Source organism: Gastrolobium bilobum, unplaced genomic scaffold (genome assembly GCF_033153095.1).
Source record: "Gastrolobium bilobum isolate Gb01-03AN ecotype WA unplaced genomic scaffold, APGP_CSIRO_Gbil_v1 utg2833, whole genome shotgun sequence".
In the NCBI taxonomy this organism is placed as follows: Eukaryota; Viridiplantae; Streptophyta; class Magnoliopsida; order Fabales; family Fabaceae; genus Gastrolobium; species Gastrolobium bilobum.
This window is the reverse complement of record NW_026899149.1, coordinates 121,375-143,688: the sequence shown is the minus strand read 5'-3', so window position 1 is coordinate 143,688 and position 22,314 is coordinate 121,375. Positions and strand designations below refer to the sequence as shown.

The following is a 22,314-nucleotide window of genomic DNA, read 5'->3' as shown; positions in this document are numbered from 1 at the left end:
ATTTTATTAACATGCGCAGATAAGTAGCCACCTCTAATCTTGATAATTACCTGTTGATACGGTTTCAACTGGAAAAAAAGGAATTGCTCTAAATGCTTCCAGTGAAGGTTGTATACTATTGGGCAATACTCTCTGATCCTCGTCCTTTCATATTATTTTGCATCTTTCTAAAATATCTTATCCGGGATTAATAAATCAATTTTCTGAATTTTGCAATGTTTTAATATATTTCTGGGGTAAATGTATTCACACTACAAAATGTGCACATCTACTTACATCAAATATATAGGTCATTGGTTATTTGTTCCATCATTTGATGCAATAAGAAGAATAGCTTCATGTAAATGTTAAAGAAAACACTACAATAAAATAAATTAGGAACTAACTGGAAAAGTTAGTCAAAGCACAATTTCCCACATGAGGGAGCTATATCCAATTGATTTCAAAATAGACAGATTTACTGGCCACCCATATTAAAAAAGAAAAAAAGAAAGAGATGTCTATAGAAACAGTTGCTTTTCATACATTTAAGATGTAGAACAATGACACTACTACTTCTAAGAAATTTATACAATCACACACTTACATGTATATATCTATGAGAATGCATCAAATATCTCAAGCCTTAGCAGGGTCATCATCATCTTCAATGTCCCAACTCAAGTCTTCTTCTTCATCTTCTGCAGCATTCAGGCGCTTCCTCAAATCAACTTTGCCAGGGCTACCACTCCGAGTAGCCTTCTTTTCATTAATACTACCAAGATCTTCAATCTCATCCCACTCAAGGTCCTCATCCTCCTCATGCCCTGAGTGCTGACTAGCAAGCAATGAAGATTTTCCATCCTCAGCCTTCCTTTCCAATACCACTTTCTTATCAGAATCTGCTGCTGCAGAATCATTCCTGTTCCCAGTGTTATCCAATTCTTCTTTAATAGTTTCCTTGCTTCCATCACCCATCTCTTGAACAACCTCTGATTTCTTGTCAACTTTTGCTTCATCAACAAACTCAACCATCTTGTTCCCAAGTTCCTTACTTTGCAACAAATTATCTCTCTTTTCTACCTTAGACTCCTCCTCACCAAAATTATGCACCTCTTCCACATTCAATATCTCTGTTCCCACCACATTATTAGCATCAAAACCACCATCAACCTCATTCTCAATCACAAGCTGTGGTTTACCTTGATCCACATGCTCCTCCTCCTCCTCCTTCTGATCATCATCTTCAACATCCCAACTCAACTCTTCCTCTTCCCTCGACATTCTTCTCACAAGCCTAGCCCTCACATCCTCAGCTTTCTTTAGCTTATATACCTTATAGTAATACCTATACCAGAAAGTTTCACTATCAACCGTGTTAGGAACAAACCTTTTGTAAACACTCTCCATATCATCAGTCTCTCTAAGAAAACCCTCCATTTCCTCACTCTTCCCTTCCAACGAAAACTCCGATTTCCACATGTTATACTCATCCAAATCCTCAGGAGCTTCCGCGTAAGTGCTAGCGTCACCCTGAATCGCACGAATCTGAGAATCAAACCTACTATACCCTTTCAATTCCAAGCTCTTTTCGGCACCGTTTTTCTTCTTGTTATCTGAATCAGATTCAAGAATCACATCCTTCCCTTGAGATATGATCTGAGCCGTTCCCTTCGCCACGGTGTTTCCGAATTGATCAATGACGTGCCCCACCGTCTCCAGAGAACCCTGTGCAACCTCCATCTCCTTCTTCAAACCGGTGCCGAACTCCTGCAGATCGCGACGGTAAATGTCGATGATCGATTCCGATTTCTCCGTCAAGGTTTTCATCAGACCGCCGAAGTTCCACACTCCGACGCCGTCGCCGTCACCGGCACCGGAAGATTCATCAGATCGGTGCTCCTTAGGCGAGGAATCGCGATCCGGTGCGTCTTGCGATTTGTTGTGATGCGCATTGTCGGAGTCGGAGTCGGATTCGGATCCGGGAGGGTCTGGGTCGTCTGAGAAAACGGATTTGAAGAAATTCATGATGTTTTGAAAAAAGTGGGAAAAAAAGAAGAAAATGCAGAGAGATTGGAGCAACGAAGTGAGGATAAATGTTTTTAGAGTATGTTTGGGGGTGAAGCTAAAGTGCACGTGGGGGACGCAGCAACCATAAGCCATGCCATAATAAGCTCGAAACGTAAGGTTGTTGGATTGTGACACCTGGCAACGAAGAGATTGAGGTCCAACAGCAATGGTTTCCACGCATCCATAACTAATTTTATTGAGTTAATATTAATCTGAAATGCTTCAATAGTGGAGTGGTTTCTACGAAATAATATTGAAAGGCTGATTTTACTCTTTGAATATGTTATTATCGAGCGGATATCTCAATTGCTGATATTTGTTTAGTGGCGGAGTCAGAAAAAATATACAATTGTTGATATTTCTTACCTCAAATATTTTCTTATCTCAATTGTTGATATATAACTAGTGCCAAAAGATCAAGTCAGGTAAAATTCAATCAGGGTTAAGATTGTATTATTTTAAAAAACTCAACAAGTGTCAAACATGTATCATAATTTTTTTAAATTTTTTTAATTATTTTTGAAAATCAGCTGGTACCAAATAGCTTCGCCACTGGTATATATTATGTTTCTAATTATTAGAAATTAATAATAATTAATAGAAAAAAATTCAATTTAAGAAACATGTAGCAATTTCAACCAAGGCTTACTTTTCCCACTCTAGTGTAGCAAGCTAGATATAGAGGGTCCTCCATTTCCATTGAAAGTTGTCTCCTCCCACCCATATTGGTTTTCACCTAGGGGGTGTTTGGTTTAGGAGAAATTTTAAGAATAATAGGGAAATGTTATTGATAGGAAAATGGGGGAGAAGTGAGTTTGATAGGAAAATGTAAAAAAAGTTGTTTGGTTGTAAAAAAATTTACCGGTTTAGGTAACATTTATAAAATCTATGTTTGGTTGTAGGTAAAATATAGATAGGAAAAAAATATAATATTACAAAAATAACCCTCGTCTTTCAAGCGCCTTCTCTCTTTCGCTCTGAGTTTTTGGGTATTAGTGGATTCCACAGTAGCTGATATTGAGAGCTTGAAGGGTCTGGTTTGAAAGGAGAGAGAAGGAAGAGAGGGTGTAGAGAGTTTGTTGAAGCATAGAGAACTCCATAGCAGGAGCACCCCTTTCATCTTCTTTCTACCACAATGGATATTATCGCACCTCTTGGATTAAGAGTTATGTTTTCCTTGTTGCAGATGTACTGAAGATCCTAATGGAGGCTCATCCTGAATTGTCAATGACTATTGATCCATCCAACACCACGGCTTTGCACACAGCTGCAACACAAGGGTATATTGAGATAGTGAAATTTCTATTACAAGCAGATAGTAGCTTGGTTACCATTGCTAGAATATTTATTACAAGCACACAGCTTTGCATTCTGCTGCGAGAAATAGTCATGTGGAGGTTGTGAAAGCACTTCTGGAGAAGGAGCCTGGGGTTGTAACACGGACATTCCACATGATTGCCATTTTCCTTTCACGCGCAAAGTCAGGGTAGACTTGTCTTTTGTTTAGAATTCAGTCTGAGCAATTAGGCAGCTTTCCTTGAATACCACACTGCCCATAGGATAAATTTGGCCGGCTAAATGGACAGAAAACATATGCATCTAGCTTATGTAGGAAACTGAGTTAGGTGGATAAATGTGAAAAAACCTTCAAGCAAACATGGTTAACTTAGATGCCCATCTATCATTTCCCTATCAATCTCAACCAAATCCCTTAACCAAACACCCCCTATAGTCCACACTCCACACCCTTTACGTCTCATCACTCAATATTGTAAAGAAAAGTGTTAGTTGTCAAAGAACATGATACTCCACATAAAACTAAAATATTCACATTGTATTCATTGATTGATGAAAGGAATACAGTGAGGTTATATATTAGCTAAGACGGTAATCGAAAGAAAAAATGGGACACACTAACAAAATGCACACCTCACAGGTGGTGCCTAACAGAATGTACACCTCACTAGCTATTTGTTATTACACGGGTATATCAGTAAAAGTAAAAGAAGAAAAAATACAAAATAAGTAATATATTCTAACAGGCACCCCCAAGATGGAGAGTATATGTTTAAGACTCCCATCTTGGACAACAAAACTGAAAACTTCGATGGCAGTAATGCTTTGGTGAAAAGATCAGCCAGTTGCTTAGAAGAAGGAACAGGGAAAGTCTTCAAGTGTCCTTTGAGAATTTGCTCACGAACAAGGTGACAGTCAATCTCAACGTGTTTTGTGCGTTCATGGAACACAGGATTGGCTGCCAAGTGCAAAGCAGACTGGCTATCACAAAAAAGGTGAGCAGGCCCTAGATGCAAAATTTTGAGATCATTAAACAAAGAAAATAATCATAACATTTAACAAGTGACATGAGCCATGGAGCGGTATTCAGCCTCAATAGAAGATCCGGACACAGTGGTTTGCTTTTTAGACTTCCAAGATATTAGAGAATCACCAATAAACACACAAAATCCAGAAATGGAGCGCCTACTGTCAAGACAAGCAGCCCAGTCAGAATCACATAATGCATTGAGCTGAAGAGAAGCAGAGGAAGAAAAGAATAAGCCTTGTCCAATTGTGTGCTTCACATATCCAAGAAGACGATGAGCAGCTTGAAGATGAGGTTCTCTGGGAGCAAACATAAATTGGCTAAGGTGATTAACAACATATGAAAGATCAGGCCTAGTGATAGTAAGATAAAGTAAGCTTCTAATAAGGCGTCTGTAGAGAGATGGGTCAGAAATGAATCACCAGAATGGAAGGAAAGCTTGACACCAACATCAATTGGAGTGGTTCGTGGTTTGCGTCCCAAATGACCAGAATCTTTGAGAATTTTTAAGGCATAATGTCTTTGACAAACATAAATGCCCTTTACACTGCGTGCCACCTCAAAGCCCAAAAAATATTTCAAAAAACCAAGGTTTTTCAACTTAAATTTGTTGTGTAACAACTGAGTAAGAAGCTGAACCTCTTGAGAATTATTAGAGGCAATAATAACATCATCCACATACACTAAGACAGCAATGAAGGCAGTGGATGAAGATCGAACAAATAAAGAGTAATCAGAGTAAGATTGTAAAAAATCAAGATGTAATAAGGTGGAAAAGAATTTTGCAAACCATTGACGTGAAGCTTGACGAAGACCATAAAGTGATTTGTGAAGGCGACAAACAACATTGAGAGGCGGATTGGAGGACTGAGATGAAAATCCAGGGGGAAGATGTGTAACATCCCGAGCACTGACGAGGGCAGGGAGTGATCGCCGGTGCAAAGAGGCAAGGATAAGGAGCGGCTTCTGACAGGCTTCCAGTGCGGGGTTACATGCATGAATGAATCGAATCGACACCGGAAAGAGAGGGATTCCAAAAACTGTGCAGGTACGAGACTGCACAGTTTGGGATAGCTTATAACAATTAATTGCTACTATTTATACTAACAAGATACATCTACTTTTCGGTAGCCCGGATCGGAAGAACTCCACAGTTAACCGTGCTTGACTTAGAGCAATTCTGGGATGAGTGACCTCCTGGGAAATTTTTTCGGGAAGTGTGCGAGTGAGGAAAAAGCACACTGAAAAGTCTCGTGTTAGTATGTGGGGATAGTCATTGATTCTTGAAGTGACCGAGCGTTACAAGTGGTATCAGAGCAGAGCCTCTCATCCAGTACGGTGTGGTTCGAGGACGAACCAGGCGGAAGCTGGTGGGCATGTAACATCCCGAGCGCTGACGAGGGCAGGGAGTGATCGCCGGTGCAAAGAGGCACGGACAAGGAGCGGCTCCTAAAAGGCTTCCAGTGCGGGGTTACATGCATGAATGAATCGAATCGACACCGGAAAGAGAGGGATTCCAAAAACTGTGCAGGTATGAGACTGCACAGTTTGGGATAGCTTATAAGAATTAATTGGTACTATCTATACTAACAAGATGCATCTACTTTTCGGTAGCCCGGATCGGAAGAACTCCACAGTTAAGCGTGCTTGACTTGGAGCAATTCTGGGATAGGTGACCTCCTGGGAAGTTTTTCCGGGAAGTGTGCAAGTGAGGAAAAAGCACACTGAAAAGTATTGTGTTAGTATGTAGGGATAGTCATTGATTCTTGAAGTGGCCGAGCGTTACAAGATGCATATAAACTTCCTAAAGCAATTCGCAATGAAAGAATGCATTATTAACGTCAAGTTGAGTAAGGGACCAATTGTTAACAGCAGCTAAGGCAAGAATAACCTTGACAGTTGTAATTTTAGCTACAAGGGAGAAGGTTTCTAGAAAATCAATTCGCTCTTGTTGTGTAAAACCTTTAGCAACCAGACAGGCTTTATACCGTTCAAGTGATCCATTCGAATTGTACTTGACTTTGTAGACCCACCTGCAACCAACAACTTGCTTGCCTGGAGGAAGAGAGATGACAGACCATGTGTTGTTGAGTTCAAGAGCTGAAAGTTCTACAGCCATTGCATCCTGCCATTTCGGTAATTGAGAAGCTTGGGAGTAAGTAGTAGGCCAAAATGAGAAGATATTGAGTTGATAAATGTATTATGTGAAGGAGAGAGCCTGTCATAGGAAAGGGAGTTGGATAAGGGATGATTGGTGGAGGAAGAGCAAATATAATCTTGAAGATAAGCAGGAGGGAGTCTAGTTCTCTGAGGTCTCAAGGAAGTAGAAAGGGAGGGGGAATCTGCAATAGGAGAAGAAATGGCAAATGGAGGAGGTAAGTTAGAAAGTTCAATGTGAAAAGATTGGGAAGGCAGGTTGTGGGCAAAAGGAAAAATTTGTTCAAAAAATACAACACCTCGAGAAATAAAAAATTTGTTAGATTGCAAATCAAGAAGTTTGTATCCTTTATAACCCAGAGGATATCCAAGGAAAATTGCAGGTAAGGCACGGGGGGAAAATTGTGTCGAGTCTTTGCAAGGGTTAAGCTATAGCAAAGTCAGCCAAAAACCCGAAGATGAGTATAAGAAGGAGGCTTATGACAAAGTAATTCAAAAGGAGTTTTGGAACGAGGAAGAGGGGAAGGTGTTTTGTTAATGAGATAAGCGACTGTAAAGACACAGTCCTGCCAGTATTGAAGAGGAACTTTGGATTGAAAATGAAGAGCTCGGGCTATGTTGAAGAGGTGCTAGTGTTTTCGATCAACAACATAGTTTTGTTGGGGACGATCTACAAAAAAATGAAATATCTGAATTCCTTTAGAAGAAAAGAAGGGGGACAAATTGAATTCAGGAGCATTGTCACAATGGAGTGATTTAATTGAGACCTTGTACTGAGTCGAAACAAGAGAAAAAAATCAGGAAAAACATTGGAGAAATCAGACTTATTTTGCAAAAAATAAGTCCGAGTAAACCTGGTTGAGACATCTACCATGGTGAGAAAATAACGGGAGCCTTCAATAGAGAGAGTGTTAAAGGGTCCCTAAATGTCACAATGGACAAGATCAAAAGGAACAGCGGAGAGTTTAGGGTCTAAAATAGAAGGGAGGCTTTTTTGTTTCGCCAAAGGACACATAGAGCAACGATGAATATATTCTTCATAGAATTTCAAACTGAAGGCAAAAGATGTCCTAAACGGGAATGCCAGAGAACAACATCTTTAACAGAAATGGAAAAACAAAGGGGATGGGGAACATTGTCATCGAGAAAAAGATTTGTACTATCTAAAATATATAACCATGACATTTAACAATCCCAATCATCCTTGTCGAAACACGGTCCTCAAGAAAACAATGAGAAGAAGAAAAGTTAGTTGATGCTACCCGGCAAGTGTACCGATCGCACAAGTAATATAATGATAAGAAAAGTATCGTCTCCACCGAGATTGTGATCAAATATCAAATAATCGTTCCTTTTAAGACAGAAAGAATTCAAATAGTTGTGAAAAATATTGTGGATTTGAGTAACAATAAGAACTAAGATAAAAACGTATTTTTGAATTTTTGTTATGAAAAATAAAACAGAGATTGATTTTATAAAATATAAGAAGGCATTGTAGCTAGAATGCACTCACCATATGATCCCACCTTATTCTCTGGATTGATTTAAAATACTCATTTAAATAAATACTCAGATAATTTATCATCTAAAAATATTAAATAGCTAACCCTCAATTCCTTGCAAGGTTAACCCTTTAACCCTAATTCGAACCCCAATTCCTTGCAATGTTCCTTATAGAATTAAGAAATGAACGCGATAAATTAAAACATCTGCAATAATATATACGTTTATTCCTAACACGCATACAAATTGTTATCCTACTCCCTTTCAAGATCAAAACCCCAATATTTCTATTTAGGGTTCTTACCCTCAAATTATCATCAACTATTAGATTGATCAATTCTAACAAAGAAGATAGAAATTACGCACAGAGTAGAGATAAATATAAATATATAAAAGAGTAATTATAAATCAATCCTTTGTAACAAAGGTTCACATAGGGTTTGTGACCCTAACTACAATAAAGAGTACTAGCCAACCATTGTTATAGCTAACATACAAAAATTAAACATAAACTGTAAATAGAAGATGGAAGAAAAAAGAATGAACACGATTTCCTCGCAAGAACTCTCTCTCTGAAGCACGACGGTTCTCCTCTGCTGGAATCCCTTTTCTGTCTGTTCAGAATCTTTTTTATAGTCCTTCTCGCATTTTTCTCACTTTTTCCCTTCAGAACACGATGATATTTCCCGCAAACTGGCGCGGAACCGCGCCACTTCTCTGGAAAGTAGCCTAGCAACCTGACTGGCGCAGGATCGCGCCACAATGGCGCCAAATCGCGCCATTTCTCTGGAAAATGGCCCAGGGGAAACTGATGTAGCTCAGAACCAACACCCGTGTAGATTCGCGCCAATAGTCTTTTAAAATATCGTTTTCTCCTTTTTTTCTCCCTATATAAACATAACAAATAGGTGAGAAATATCATTGAAATGAAAAGGTCAATATATTAACCAAATATGTCTATAAACTGCTCCTTTATGACTTAATCCTTATCATTTTTAGCTTGCAAAACTACATATTCCAGAGGCACATCATTAGCAATGACGGAGGAATCACGAGTCAAGGCACTGAAGGACAAAAGATTGAAGAAAAAAGACGGAACGTGTAAACATTAAGGAGAGACAGAGAATCAGAAATCAAAGCGGAACCAACACAGGAAACAACAACAGCATAACCATTATGAAAGGAGACCAGGGAAATAGATGGAGATGAAGACTGAAAGAGATTAAGTTGGATACAAATATGGTGTGTAGCACCAGTATCCAAAATCTAGCAATAAGAAGGAAATGATAGGGAAGACTTACCACTGAAGCTTGCTACCGAAGGAGGAGACTCGACGACAGAAGAAACAGCGGATGGAGAAGACTAAGCAGAACTCTGTTGGAGAAGTAATAGTAGTTGGTTGTATTAGGAGGGAGTAAAGGAAAGAGGAGGATCAGAGGAGGAGAAATCAGGGTTCAATAGTTGGGTGGAAGATGGGAAATATGTTGATTGAGGGGAGCCCAAATGAATAGAATGGGCCTGAGCTGGTATTTGGGCTTGGATAGTAAAAGGAGTGGGCCTAGGTGGTTTAGGTTTGTAACCAGGAGAGTACCCGTTGAGTTTGAAGCATTTCTCACGAGTATGGATAGAAAGGTGGCAGAATGTGCAAACGGGACGGGAACGACGTTGGGTTGCAGCCACCGTGGGTGGGGAAGAAGCAATTGGCTGAGATGAGGAGGAAGATGTGGTTACAAATTCAAAAGGGGGGAATCCGGAACAACAGAACTAGGCAAAGAAATAGACAATTGACGTTGACGCTCTTCCTGTAGTATCATGGAGAAGACCTTAGCAAGCGGTGGTAGCGGGTCGATCAACAAAATCTGAGCACGCGAAGAGGAGTAGGAATCATTGAGTCCAATAAGGAATTGGAGAACCTGATCCTGGTCCCTATGGGTGTTTATATGATGGAGAGCACTACATATACAGAGAGGAAAAGGAACATAATCCAGTAGTTCATCCCAAAGGGATTTCAGCTTGTGTAGTAGCCATTAACATCCAAAGAACCTTGAAAGAAGGATGAAATGTATTGTTTGAGCTGAAAAATTCTAGGACCATTAGCCTGAGAGCATCTGGTTTTCAAATCGAACCAAACTTCATAAGCATTGGAAAAATATAGCAAACTATCAGCAATGTCTTTGGTAACAGAATTCAGAATCCATGAAATAACCATGGAATTACAACGGTTCCAAACAGAGAACAAGAGGTCAGTGGGAGAAAGGCGAATGAGAGTGCCATCGACAAACACCAATTTACTTTTGGCGGTCAAAGTAAGTACCATCGCGCGATGCCATTAGTTAAAATTGGAACCGGAAAGAGAACGGGAGACCAAAACTAGACCAAGGTGATCACTACTCTGTAAAAAATAGGGACTCGAGGAATCATCCAAGGAGGCAGACGTTCCTGAAGTGCCAGAAGATGAATCAATTGGGTTTGGGCAATTGTTGCCACGAGCCATAGAAGATGGCAAGAATTAAAAGAAAACTACTGATACTATGTTAGCTGTCAAAGAACATGATAATCCACATAAAACTAAAATATTCACATTGTATTCATTGATTGATGAAATGAATACAGTAAGGCTATATATTAGCTAAGATTGTAATCGAAAGAAAAAATGGGACACATTAACATAATGCATACTTCACAGATGGTGCCTAAGAGAATGTACACCTCACTAGCTATTTGTTATTACACGGGTATATCAGTAAAAGTAAAAGAAGGAAAAATACAAAATAAGTAATATATTCTAATAAAAAGGAGTCAAAGAACCTAAACAGTAAATCCTCTTTTCATTCTACAGTCTCATACACTCCTCCACCTCTCGCGTATACCTTCCTTCCCTTCATTATTCCACATCCACAACCATAATACTCGTGTTAAAGTAACAAGGATTCTTACCCTCCATTATTCCACATACACCACCATTACAAGGATTCTTACCCCTCTTCTTTTTTTTATAATAAATGCTAATATGTGAGTTTTAATAAGGTTTTTTTTGGGGTTGGGTTGTGGGGGGCTAGAACATTAGGACATGAAAGTCTAAGAATTTCTTTGATACTATTGTTATACCAAACATCATTATAAAATATAAAGTATTAGAAATTAGAGGAAAATATACAAAAATATTTGGATTCAAATGAAACCAAATTTTTTCAATTTAAGACAATATTTTATCAAGTTTGGTACAATAGTAATACCACATTTTTTTCGCATTGGTGAGCAGGACTTGTCTTTCTAGACCCACTAGAAGGATTTCCATATTTTGCCACGTGGCAAGTTAGTCATGCTCACAAAAATTTATTTAGTACTACTATTTTACCAAACTTGATATAACATTTTCTCAAATTAAAAAATTTTCGTTCCATTTAAATTCGATTTTTTTTACATATTTTCCTTTAAATTCTCACACTTTATCATTTTTAGAAAAAAAAAAATTGGTACAGTAGCAGTACCAAAAAAATCCCTTCATGCTCATATAATAACATGACCCAACATGTATTTTGAAAAAAAAAAAGAATCCATATAATAACATTCACGATTTTTTCTTTCTTTCTTAAATCACATCAACGTTGTTTTTGTCCTGGCTTATACATTATAGTTTGTAGGGATAGATTATTCTATTTGTTTTTCCTACCTACCTTACTTGTCACTCTTCAATACTGTTAAATTAGAATCTCAACTAATCTTTATCATTTCTCTTTCTTCTTGAGATTATAATCTAACTGTATTAAATAGTGGTAGGTATTAAAAACACATAAGTAGAATAATCTCTCCTAGTTTGAAAAGTCTTATATTTTTTTTAGGGATAATATTCTACTTACTTTTTTATATCTACCTTAGATACCACTCTCCAACACTGTTCGAGTTAGGGGTGTTCACGGTCTGGAATGGATAGGTTTTGGAAGCAAAAATCATCTGATCCAATCCCTTCGGTTTGATCATATAATCATCCATTCGATTTTGATTTTTTTTCAAATCCGATCCAATCCAATCCCTGAAGGCTTATAGGGGCCTATGGCCTAGCCTATATTAGGTCAGGTTTGGCGTATTACAAATAATAAAATAGAACAGGCCTAGGCTTTTAAAAAAACTTTTTAGAAAATAGGCGATAGACTTTTTTTGTACATGTCGGGCCTATAAGCCTTCAAGCCGGCCTATATCATATTATTTATTTTAAATAAGATAAATAAAATTATTATTTTAATAATTTTGAATGATACAATAATATTATTTTAGTTATTCTTTTAATTATTGAATGTTTAATAAGGTTAAACAGGCTAATAGGCTTAGACTAAAGCTTTTATTTTTTAATATATGTCAGGTCAGACTTGTAATTTGGGGCCTACACAGGCTAATAGGCCAGACCAAACCTAATGTCTTTTTCACAGGCCTAGCTTATTTACACCAAAGTCTAGCCTAGCCTAGCCTATTTACACTCCTAATATCAACTAATTTTATCATTTCTCCCTCGTCTTAAGATTCTGATCCAACGATATTAGAGAGTAGTAGGTAAGGTAGATATAAAAAAAAGGTAGGTATAATATCCTATATTTTTTTTTTTAAGAGATGGAAGTATAATTTTTTTTTCCGAAATATAACGCTGAAGTGGAAAAGTAAAATCGAAGTCGAAAGTTATCTACCAAAAAAAAAAAAAAATCGAAGTCGAAAGTTAAATATATTTTTGAAAATCGAATTCTAGCCCAACCCACTCTAATTATTCTACCCCCACCACCACTATTATTACATATCCTTTCTTATAATTTTTTATTTAAAAAGTGTTTATTAATTTTAATATTCAACTAATTTTTTTTATTTAAAAGTACTTTAATATTTATATTTTTTTTTTCCAAATCACGACAACATGGTTATTGTCCTGGCTTCTCTTATATTAAATAAAACATGATATAGTCTTTGAAAAATCAAAATAATATAAAAGTATATCAATGGTGATAAAGGAAGAGAAATAAAAATTATTGAAATATGTTATCAAAAAAAATAAAAATTATTGAAATAAATAATTATAAAATCATCATTGTTGATTCACTTTTGTATGATTGTGAGTTTATCATATGACTATCTCATATTTTATTACGTGATAGTTATTTTTTAAACTTTAAAGTAAACTTTTTATTTTTTAAAGATAAAAGTATAATTTTTTTAGAATATGGCGCCGAAGTGGAAAAGTAAAACCGAAATCCCTTTATAGCAAGGCCCATTTAATAGGTGGGCTTAAAGGCCCAAACTGCAAATTCAGAACAGAGACGGAGGTTCTGAAATGGTGGTGGCAGAGTGAGGCTTAGGGTTTAGGGTTTTCTTCTTCCATTCGATACTGTTTGAGGAGAGAGAGAGAGAGAGAGAGAGAGAGAGAGAGAGAGAGAGAGAGAGAGAGAAGGAGAGGAATGAGAGAGATACAGTTACCGTTGAGCCAAACACAGAAGGTTCGTCTTCAGAAGGCTCTAGAACAGTTGGAGTCTCTGTCATCCAAGGTGAATTCCGATGCTTCCGTCACCATAGCCGATTCAATCCCTGTCAACCTTGAAGACGGTGTCCTCAAGGGACATGGAACCGCCGACCTCGACGGCGAAGTTGTCGCCACTGTCTGCGGCGTCGTCGAGCGCGTTAACAAGCTCGTCTATGTTCGCGCGTTGCGCTCCAGGTAATCTTCGTTCTTAACTTCTCAACTGTCTTTCTGTTATTATGTTCATTAATGGAATCCAATGAATCGTAGGTACAAACCTGAGGTTGGTGACATTGTTATAGGGCGTGTTGTTGAGGTACTCTTTTTTAGTATCAACAGTTTCGCTGAATTTGTTTGAAAATTGTACGGTGCTTATTATTGCTGTTCTTTCACTTTCATCACCATCTTACTCGTTGTCGTGTAGGTTGCTCAGAAGCGTTGGAGATTGGAGATAAATTACAGTCAAGATGCAGTTTTGATGCTTTCTTCTATGAATATGCCTGATGGTGTCCAGGTATTTCATAACTTCTGTTTTGGGGATATTTTGCAACTCTTTATCAGGAGAGTATGTCTATAACTTGCATACGTCTCTCTTTTTGAAAATTTTGCGGATGACAATTTAGCTAATTTTGGTTAACTATGATAGAGTGGGAAGTATTTATTGTTTTTGTGCTGTCTCATATTGCTGACATAGCTTATAGTTGTCAAGCCATTATGTTATTGTTGAGGGAAAGAATGAATGAGCAGGAAGCAGATATGTATTTAGTAGATTCTGTTACAAAACTATAACTTCAAATCATTGTAATCTATGCTTTCTAGGGTATAAGTAGTTCATAATGAGTATGGTTATTTATTAAGTTTTAGATTGTTAGTGCTTTGATTCTGGGATATTTTGCAATGTTAGACTGACCGAGATGGAATAATGCCTTGGGACATGTTTGTTGACTTTGGGTAGCTCTTTGGTGCAGATCCAATGTTAATATTGATCTTTTGGTTTTTGGTGCAGTCTAAGCTGGTAATATGTTAGCTGAACTGCAAATATTATTTATGACCTGAATTGTATATTAGGTCTGTGTCAACATTTGCTGGTACATGTTTTATGAATAAGCTGTATCTAGCCAAGGTAAGCCATATGGGTGGCATGCCATGTTCCAACCAGATCAACCAGTAAAACTTAAAATAAAAATAAAAATCGGAGGATACTTCCTCGATACATATTCAGGTGTATCATATGCATGTTGGTGTTGGATAAGCGAATTGACACTGGTACTTTGCCAATTTTGGACTATCTAGGCTTCACAGCATGTATGTCTTTTCTCATGAAATGGCTGGGCTGATTTGAGGGGTAACTTTTTTCAGTTTTAATTTGTGTAAAAGTCCCTAATTATTGAAGAAATTATTCTCAAAGAAATCAGTAAATCAAGGTCAGCAATGCAAATGCCAATTGTAAAACATGCAATTATGGTTATCACTTAACAAGCAGTTAAGTCCTTCAAGTTTAAACATGCTTTTGATAAACACAAAAGGAAGTACTATTCACAATTACTTTCGTTTCTGAAAGCACTCTATTGATTTTTGCTATTTTTTTTTCATCATTGCCATATTCTGCTGTTGGCTTTTCTGCCCCACTTAAGCTTGAAACCCCCTCATTCAGAATTATTCTTTCCACTGCTAGAGGCGGAGGACAGCTGTGGATGAACTAAATATGCGCTGTATTTTTGAGGAGAAGGATGTTGTTTGTGTAAGTCCAGTTTTATTTATATACTGAAAATTACTTACATCAGATGAAGGAAACAACAATTGATTAATGTCCTTAACTATGTACATGGCCGCAGGCTGAAGTTCGTGGTTTCCAGAATGATGGCTTACACCTTCAAGCAAGAAGTCAGAAATACGGAAAGGTTTGTAGTATTGAAAACCATCGTAATTCATATTACTTTTTTGACTTGCTTCTTGTTTTACCTCAAAAAGTGATAGCCGGATACATACATAAAGTACGAGACAGTAGAAAATGAAAATTATATGAGATGGGTATTGTAGCTTTCAGATATGAAACTACACAGCTTCCAACTTGTCTATGAGTGATATGTAATGCAAGCATCCTCGAATTAGGGAAAATACAATTCTGGTTGCCATGGTGCATATAGGGATTATATTGATGGCATGTAATTGTAATATATAATGGTTGGTTAAAATTTATTCGGATTATATTCTTCAATCTTATACTGTTACTAATAGCTCTCAGTTGTATGACAGCTTAATAGAGGTCAGCTGCTTACAGTCCCACCTTATTTAGTGAAGAGACAAAAACAACATTTCCATCATCTGGAGCAGTATGGCATTGATTTAATAATTGGCTGTAATGGATTCATATGGGTTGGGGAACATGTTGAAGCCAAAGATGACATGGTAGAAGATCTAGTGAACCAATCTGATCCCCAAGTTTTATCGCCCAATAAAAATTCTGTGAGTCTTGAAGAACAAGAAAAAAATTACACAACATTGGAGACAAGAAAATATATATGCAGGGCTGCTAATGCTGTTAGAGTATTGTCGATTTTGGGATTCAATATTACATTGGACATCATCAAGGGAATTATTGATCTAAGCCTTTCTCTGAATCTTGATTTACACGAGATGCTTGGTTCTGAGTTCTGTGTTCTGGTTGCCGAAAGAGAGGCAGAAAGGAGAAGGTCAAATAAAAAGAAGCGGTAGATTGTCAAGCAAGTTTCAAGTTTCATTATTCCTTTGGTCTTCTGGAAAGGGGTATAAAAGAGGGAAAAAATTGTTGCAATTGTAGTAAGTCTTCAATAGTGTTCAAAGATCCACTGTCCTTTCGCTACTCAGTTGAACATTGTTAGCATTGGAATGTTTGTTAGATGGCTTTAGTCACGGAATCCGATAGTTTGAAAATGTAAGGAGTCCCCAAAAGTTGGGAGGTCCTAGTAGTTTTCTATTTTCTATTTTCTATTTTTTTGGTTCAAGGTGTTGTAACTGTGGGCGTTGAGTGGTGAATAGTTTTTCTGACAGGCCGTTGCCATCTTGTTTTCAGGGTTGGCACTTGCCAGCCCATGCCTCCTTTTTTTTTTTTCTGCATTGTGATCTTGACTAAATTGTGGCGAAAATTAATTAATGGAATCAGGATGCATCAGCTAGATATTTTACCCTTTACTGTTTATTCACCAGAAACTAATTGGATTAAAACTGTCTTAATTTTATTCCAGTTAAGAAAATACTTTACACTTTACAGCCATCTAAAATCTAAGTGATACAGTTTTCAAAAAAATAAAAAATAAAAAAATCTAAGTGAACAAAATATATGTCCTATAAACCAAGGTTAAATTACGTTTCATCTTTGGGAGGGTATTGATGGCACTGGGGATTTCAATATTTTCAGCAATACACGGCACTACAAATTATCAAAATTCAAAACTTTCAGAGACCCTATATCATTTTCTTCATTTGATAATAAAAGAAATGCAAGGATGGTATCTTGCTCCTCTAGTAGGTACAAAGCTACTGGAATTTTAACACAATTCATTCATCTTGGTCTTGGGGATCCTGAAATTCTCCAAGAAATATTGCATCGCATTTGCTGTGTGTCATATATAATTCAGATCCAAAAGAAAGTCAAGAACCAGCAAGCCTTGATAGTAGTAGTTAACCACCAGGTTGGGTTCCCTAGTCCGTTTTCTGAAGCCACCCAAACTGCAAGTGATATGCTTCAGATAACTAGTTACAATAAAATAGAGCTAACAGCAAATCTGGATAACTAGAAAGTACATGTACCTTCCACGCATACATTCCAAAAAAGGCTATTATATCTGCCGACCAAACAACAGCAAAGGACTTCCAAAAGAATGGGATTAAAACATTGAGCAATGGGATGAGGAGAAAAAGATAGTTGAGAGCTTCTTTCTCATTCTTTGAGCAATCTCGAGCTCGTAATGAAGGGATTGCTGCATATAAACATAATAAATACTATTCAACATAAAAAAATTACACTAAATAAAGAGTCACAGCAATAGGACACGAACAACATCTTGCATGAACTACTAATCACACTTACAATTGGTTTCAAATACAAAACAATATTTCTGAGAAACGCACATTATCTATACAAGGTTTTGAAATTTTTCATACTGACCAATCAAACATCCTGCAGAATGGTAACTGGTAAAGCATGAAGTAGCAACTAGCAAGCAAGCACTTGTTCTTTCAAGCAACTTTCAATTCAGATCAAATTTGTTAGGTGTGAACTTACTGAACATCCAAATAGACCACATTCCCATTAATCTCCAAATGTCAGGTTCGTCTGAGGGGAATATGAGATTAAAAGACAAAGCTCCACCTAACAACATTGATGCATACCCTTGAACCTCAAAAACAGTGTACAATGCAGTTCCTGGTACTGCAGGGTTTTTTGTAGCTGTGGAAGCCCTTGGTGCAAAGGTAGCAGCAGTCTTCTGAGCAACCTGTCACGTGAAACAGACATAAAAATTAATATCCACTCTTATCTATCTAATGTCTTCCCTTACTCTTATTAACATGCAACAACAGAAACGTTTTTCAAGTGAATTTCTAAGAAAGAGAGGTTTTTGACCAAATGGGCATCCTTAAAATTTGATTTGAATTAAGATTAAAGGATGATCCAGTGGTGGGAAAAAAAAACCTTTTTAAGCTCTTTGTCGATTGGAGCAGAAAAAGTGGATGTGCTTCCCTCGTTGGCGTTGGGTTCCACTTTCATCTCCTCTGCAAGTTCTTCATCCACTGTTTGTGTGTCGATTTCATCGGAAGTGGCACGTGCAGAGAGTGTGCCGCGAACCAGAGAGTGCGACAAGAAGTTGGTTCTAATCGTTGGAAGGGTACATTGGAACCTTTGAAGGTTGGTGTTGTTGCTTAGGACCGGAGAGGGAAAAGGGTAAGGGAACCCCGAAAGGTAACGGTTTGAAGAAGCCGGTGAAATCAAAGTGTTCATTTTTTTTTTTTGGTGGGAAATTAGGTTCTCATCGGAAACTCGACGACGATGAGAGGATGGAAGATAAGGAATGTGAGGTAGAGCAGAATGTGGACTTGGAACGCAGAAATGATGTCTAAACGACAACAGCTCAGACGAACTGAATTACTCGCTTTCTCATTGCATTTGAGTTTGTAAATTTTAAATTAACGAGAAAATATGTTTGAGGAATAAATTGTTGAAGAATGTTTTTTTTTTTGTTCTCTTCGTAATTTTATGTTTTCAGTTAGTATTTTATAAAAGACTTTAATGTTTATAAAGTGAATGTAGATAAGTTATCTATATTCGCTCTCAAAATGATGTCGTTTTGGGTTGAAAAATTAAAAAATTATAATAAAAAGACTATTATAACCTTGAAATAAATTATAATTACAAAAATACCTTGATTTCTGCCTCAAAATGATGTCGTTTTGGGCTCACTGTAGATAAGTTATTTACATTGACGGTAGAAAAAGCGAACCCCTTATAAAATAAATTTATGATTTTTAGTGTGATAGATGTATGTAATAAATTAAAAAGTATACAATTATGTTAAAAATGATGTGTAGATATATATTTTGTATAGTTTAAATTAGAAACATGCCACGTTCAATTTCTAGAGTCTTGTGGATCCGCCCAGTTCAAGTTGTCTACTTAACATAACCACGTTCAGTTTGGGTATAATAGAATGGACCCTATGTTACGAAAATAATGGGGAATTTGTATTAAATTTATGGCTGCAAATTTGGGACTCTTGAACACATAAGTGATAGTATAGTTTTGGGGCTTTGGCCCTTGTGGACTTGAATTAGGCTTCTGCATTAATGGTCCTCTTTAACGACCATGCATTATTGTGCACTGAGTAATTAAGATAGCTTTTTTTTTTTTTTTTATACAATAGAAGTATTGAAGTTTGAACCTATGACCTTACGTAAATTACCCAAATTTCTCACCATTAACTCAATCTGAGTAGCTTGTAATTAACATAGCTAGATATATATGACCATCTTCCAACAACAAAAGCTCTCTCGCCTCGATTCGGATAGGGTTAGCTCAACTAAACTCTAGAAAAAAAGTGACAAATAATATGATATTCCCTTTCAGAACAATCATTGAGGTGATGAATGAATTCTATATGTTCAATTCACTAATTTTTTAGAACATTTGATCTCTGATTCTTGGAAGATCAAAATGGAATTCTAAATATGGCTAACTTTCCTTGATGAGCTGATAAAAGAGTGTTTTGGAAATGTTAGTTAAGGGAGTATATAACAACAATTCTATGTTTAGGAAGAGATTGTGATAAAAAAAAAAATATGATTGATAAGATTGAGTTAAACAAAATAGCATAACTTATTTTTATATCCAAAGATAAATCATTTAATAAATAATATGTATTTAATGCCGATAATATATTTTATTATGTCTGTTTTTAATAAATAGTGAGTCAAAAAGAAATTATTTTTTTATTTTTGCCAATTCATATTTTCTGATAGCAAATTTTTTTTATCTTTTTATCATATACTATTTCTAACAGTTTTATCAATGTTTTAAGCCCAATCATCGACTCCATTGAGATATTGTGTCACTGGATTAACCGATGGGTCACTGAACCACATAAATTAAATTTATAAAATAATATATAATAAATATTAAATTAAGAACATTACGTCCAACAAATAAAAATGGTCCAGTAATAAACCTTCTGATGTATAACCATGTTTGAATCACATTGCTTGCATAATGTATATATTTTACACAATATTCTCAGACTAAAAGAAAGAAAAAAAATATTTATAAAAAAAGATTGTCATGCCCAGTTGCACACCCGCAACTGTAAAAGCAAAAGGCTTGCGTTATATTATATATGCAGGGCGCACCTACTGAATCACATTCTCTAATAATGCATGTTTACCACAGCTCATTCACAACCTACTCGCTCTAGATTAAGAGGATTCATGTATCTGAGAATCTCTTATTTCTGGCATATAATCTACTAGCTTTGGATAAATCAAGCTATCATTTATACCAAAAAAATAAAAATAAAAAAAATAAAATAATGTTATCATCCAAGGCTGCATATATAAGCAGAAGTCCTTGTCTAAAATACCATAATTTTCTTTAATTTATTTATTTATAGTTACAATTAAAAGGAAAATCATCTGATCAGAGAATGGACAAAAGATACAAAAGCGTTATATTAATTAAATCTCATTAAAATTAAACTGGTAAAAAAGTTAATATCATTAGGTTACAAAATATCTACTTAAATATTGTATCACTGTCATATGAATATATATAGAATAATCTGTAATAAATATAGTGAAAGGAGCTTCCAACGTCCAGACCCGTAGCTTGGTTGTAAGCATAAAAAGTTTGTTAAAATGCTGAGATCTTTTACAGCTTCGAAAACCAAATTTATGCATTTGGCATTTTCTTCAACACATTAAATCCAGCTAGGCCCACGTATTAGTTTATAGCAATAAAAATATATTACCTTACCTAATCTTTCTTTTTCTTAGAACATTGATTTTGAGTGGGTACTAGTAACATTTGTCAAAATTGTGACGTTGAATTTTCCCTCTCTTTAAAAAATCATTTCTACTATGTTATGCAGGGCTGACACATAAATATGAGCCCGTTGAGGTTTTTGACTCATTCCCATAGCAAATTAGCCTTTGCTTCTGTCTTTCTCTTTCACTCTTAATATTTTGCTTCCTTTTCTACACAGAAAGTGACAATACTTTATGGTTAATATTATATTTCACATTTTACCTGTTCCTCATATACGTTCAGTATGTAGGCCACGATTACAGACAAACCTTCCTGGCTTCCTGCGTTACTATAATTTTTATTCGTTTAATATTAGGCTTTTAACTAACTATATATAAGTCAAACAATTGACTTTGAAAGTATCGTTAACTAAAATAATTTATATAATTAATTAGTGGGATCAAATCCCAATATGATTATCCAAATGGGCAAAGTAAAAAACATAGAATACCGTGTAAAATGATATATAAAAGAGAGTTACATTTGATGAAAAATAAATACTTAAGAAGTATATCTTATGGGTCCATACAATATTTCTTTGTTTTCCTTATCGTAGCTTCTTTTAGAAAAGGTTAATTATCGTTTTCTTAAAAGAAGTAGTACTATACTTTCCAAAAAAACAAAGAAAAAAAAGAAGTAGTAGTATATGGGGCCGTTTGGTAGAAGGACTTTGTTAGAATTTCTTGGGAAATTGAAAGTGGTAATTTTATTTACTTACGTTTGGTATAAGTTTTTTAAATTTTTGTTGAGAATCTGATTTTCCTGGAATTTTATTTTATGTGTAATTTTTTTTGAAAAAACCATCCAGGAATATCATTCAAAAGGTGGTATTCTAGGATTTCTATGGAAATGAAAAATTTAATATAACTAAACATAGTATCAAGCAAATTAACCCAATATTCCCAGGAATATGTTAGTCTACCAAATAATTTTTTGATAACATTTTCAAAAAACTCATTTTCTTATCATATTCCTAGAAATCGTAATTTCTGAATAAATAAATAAAAAAATTTCCTCTACCAAACGCTCCCCGTATATAAAATACTGAACACAAACAGAAAGGTGCATTCCTATATTCCCTGGCATTGTAACGTTACTTGCAAAGTGCTAACCAGAGAAGGGTCAAGGGTGTTTGTCCCCACTCCAACTCATGTTATATGGGGTCTTATCACAGAAGTTCTCACTTGTCACGAGTCCTAATTCTTTAGATTTTTTGGAAAAATGGTAGGCTCATGG

At 36.1% G+C, this 22,314-nt stretch overlaps 3 protein-coding genes across 3 annotated transcripts; 1 reads left to right on the top strand and 2 right to left on the bottom strand.

The window, feature by feature from the left end:
- Positions 1 to 408: 408 nt before the first annotated feature.
- On the bottom strand, positions 409 to 2,092 carry LOC133287731 (BSD domain-containing protein C22A12.14c). The gene is made up of 2 exons (XM_061485398.1): positions 1,933 to 2,092; positions 409 to 1,878 (listed from the first exon to the last, which is right to left on the bottom strand). The coding sequence occupies exons 1-2, from the start codon at positions 2,005 to 2,007 to the stop codon at positions 619 to 621; spliced, it is 1,335 nt and encodes a 444-aa protein (XP_061341382.1). The 5' UTR covers positions 2,008 to 2,092; the 3' UTR covers positions 409 to 618.
- An 11,266-nt stretch (positions 2,093 to 13,358) lies between these two features.
- LOC133287718 (exosome complex component RRP4 homolog) lies at positions 13,359 to 16,668 on the top strand. The gene is made up of 6 exons (XM_061485381.1): positions 13,359 to 13,727; positions 13,800 to 13,845; positions 13,954 to 14,043; positions 15,205 to 15,270; positions 15,365 to 15,430; positions 15,786 to 16,668. The coding sequence occupies exons 1-6, from the start codon at positions 13,471 to 13,473 to the stop codon at positions 16,242 to 16,244; spliced, it is 984 nt and encodes a 327-aa protein (XP_061341365.1). The 5' UTR covers positions 13,359 to 13,470; the 3' UTR covers positions 16,245 to 16,668.
- Positions 16,669 to 16,780: 112 nt separating this feature from the next.
- On the bottom strand, positions 16,781 to 18,652 carry LOC133287729 (protein RESISTANCE TO PHYTOPHTHORA 1, chloroplastic). Its single transcript, XM_061485395.1, has 4 exons — positions 18,202 to 18,652; positions 17,794 to 18,004; positions 17,319 to 17,488; positions 16,781 to 17,237 (listed from the first exon to the last, which is right to left on the bottom strand). The coding sequence occupies exons 1-4, from the start codon at positions 18,505 to 18,507 to the stop codon at positions 17,211 to 17,213; spliced, it is 714 nt and encodes a 237-aa protein (XP_061341379.1). The 5' UTR covers positions 18,508 to 18,652; the 3' UTR covers positions 16,781 to 17,210.
- Positions 18,653 to 22,314: the final 3,662 nt, after the last annotated feature.

Bases quoted from the DNA above. Each gene is read 5' to 3' on its own strand.
- LOC133287731 (XM_061485398.1), bottom strand. From the start codon at position 2,007: ATGAATTTCTTCAAATCCGTTTTCTCAGACGACCCAGACCCTCCCGGA. The intron at 1,879-1,932 runs GCGCATCACAAC...TCGCCTAAGGAG, and splicing joins CCGACTCCGACTCCGACAAT to CACCGATCTGATGAATCTTC.
- LOC133287718 (XM_061485381.1), top strand. From the start codon at position 13,471: ATGAGAGAGATACAGTTACCGTTGAGCCAAACACAGAAGGTTCGTCTT. The intron at 13,728-13,799 runs GTAATCTTCGTT...AATGAATCGTAG, and splicing joins GTTCGCGCGTTGCGCTCCAG to GTACAAACCTGAGGTTGGTG. The intron at 14,044-15,204 runs GTATTTCATAAC...TTCCACTGCTAG, and splicing joins ATATGCCTGATGGTGTCCAG to AGGCGGAGGACAGCTGTGGA.
- LOC133287729 (XM_061485395.1), bottom strand. From the start codon at position 18,507: ATGAACACTTTGATTTCACCGGCTTCTTCAAACCGTTACCTTTCGGGG. The intron at 17,489-17,793 runs GTAAGTTCACAC...GTTTATATGCAG, and splicing joins GTGGTCTATTTGGATGTTCA to CAATCCCTTCATTACGAGCT. The intron at 17,238-17,318 runs GTACATGTACTT...TATCACTTGCAG, and splicing joins TTGGAATGTATGCGTGGAAG to TTTGGGTGGCTTCAGAAAAC.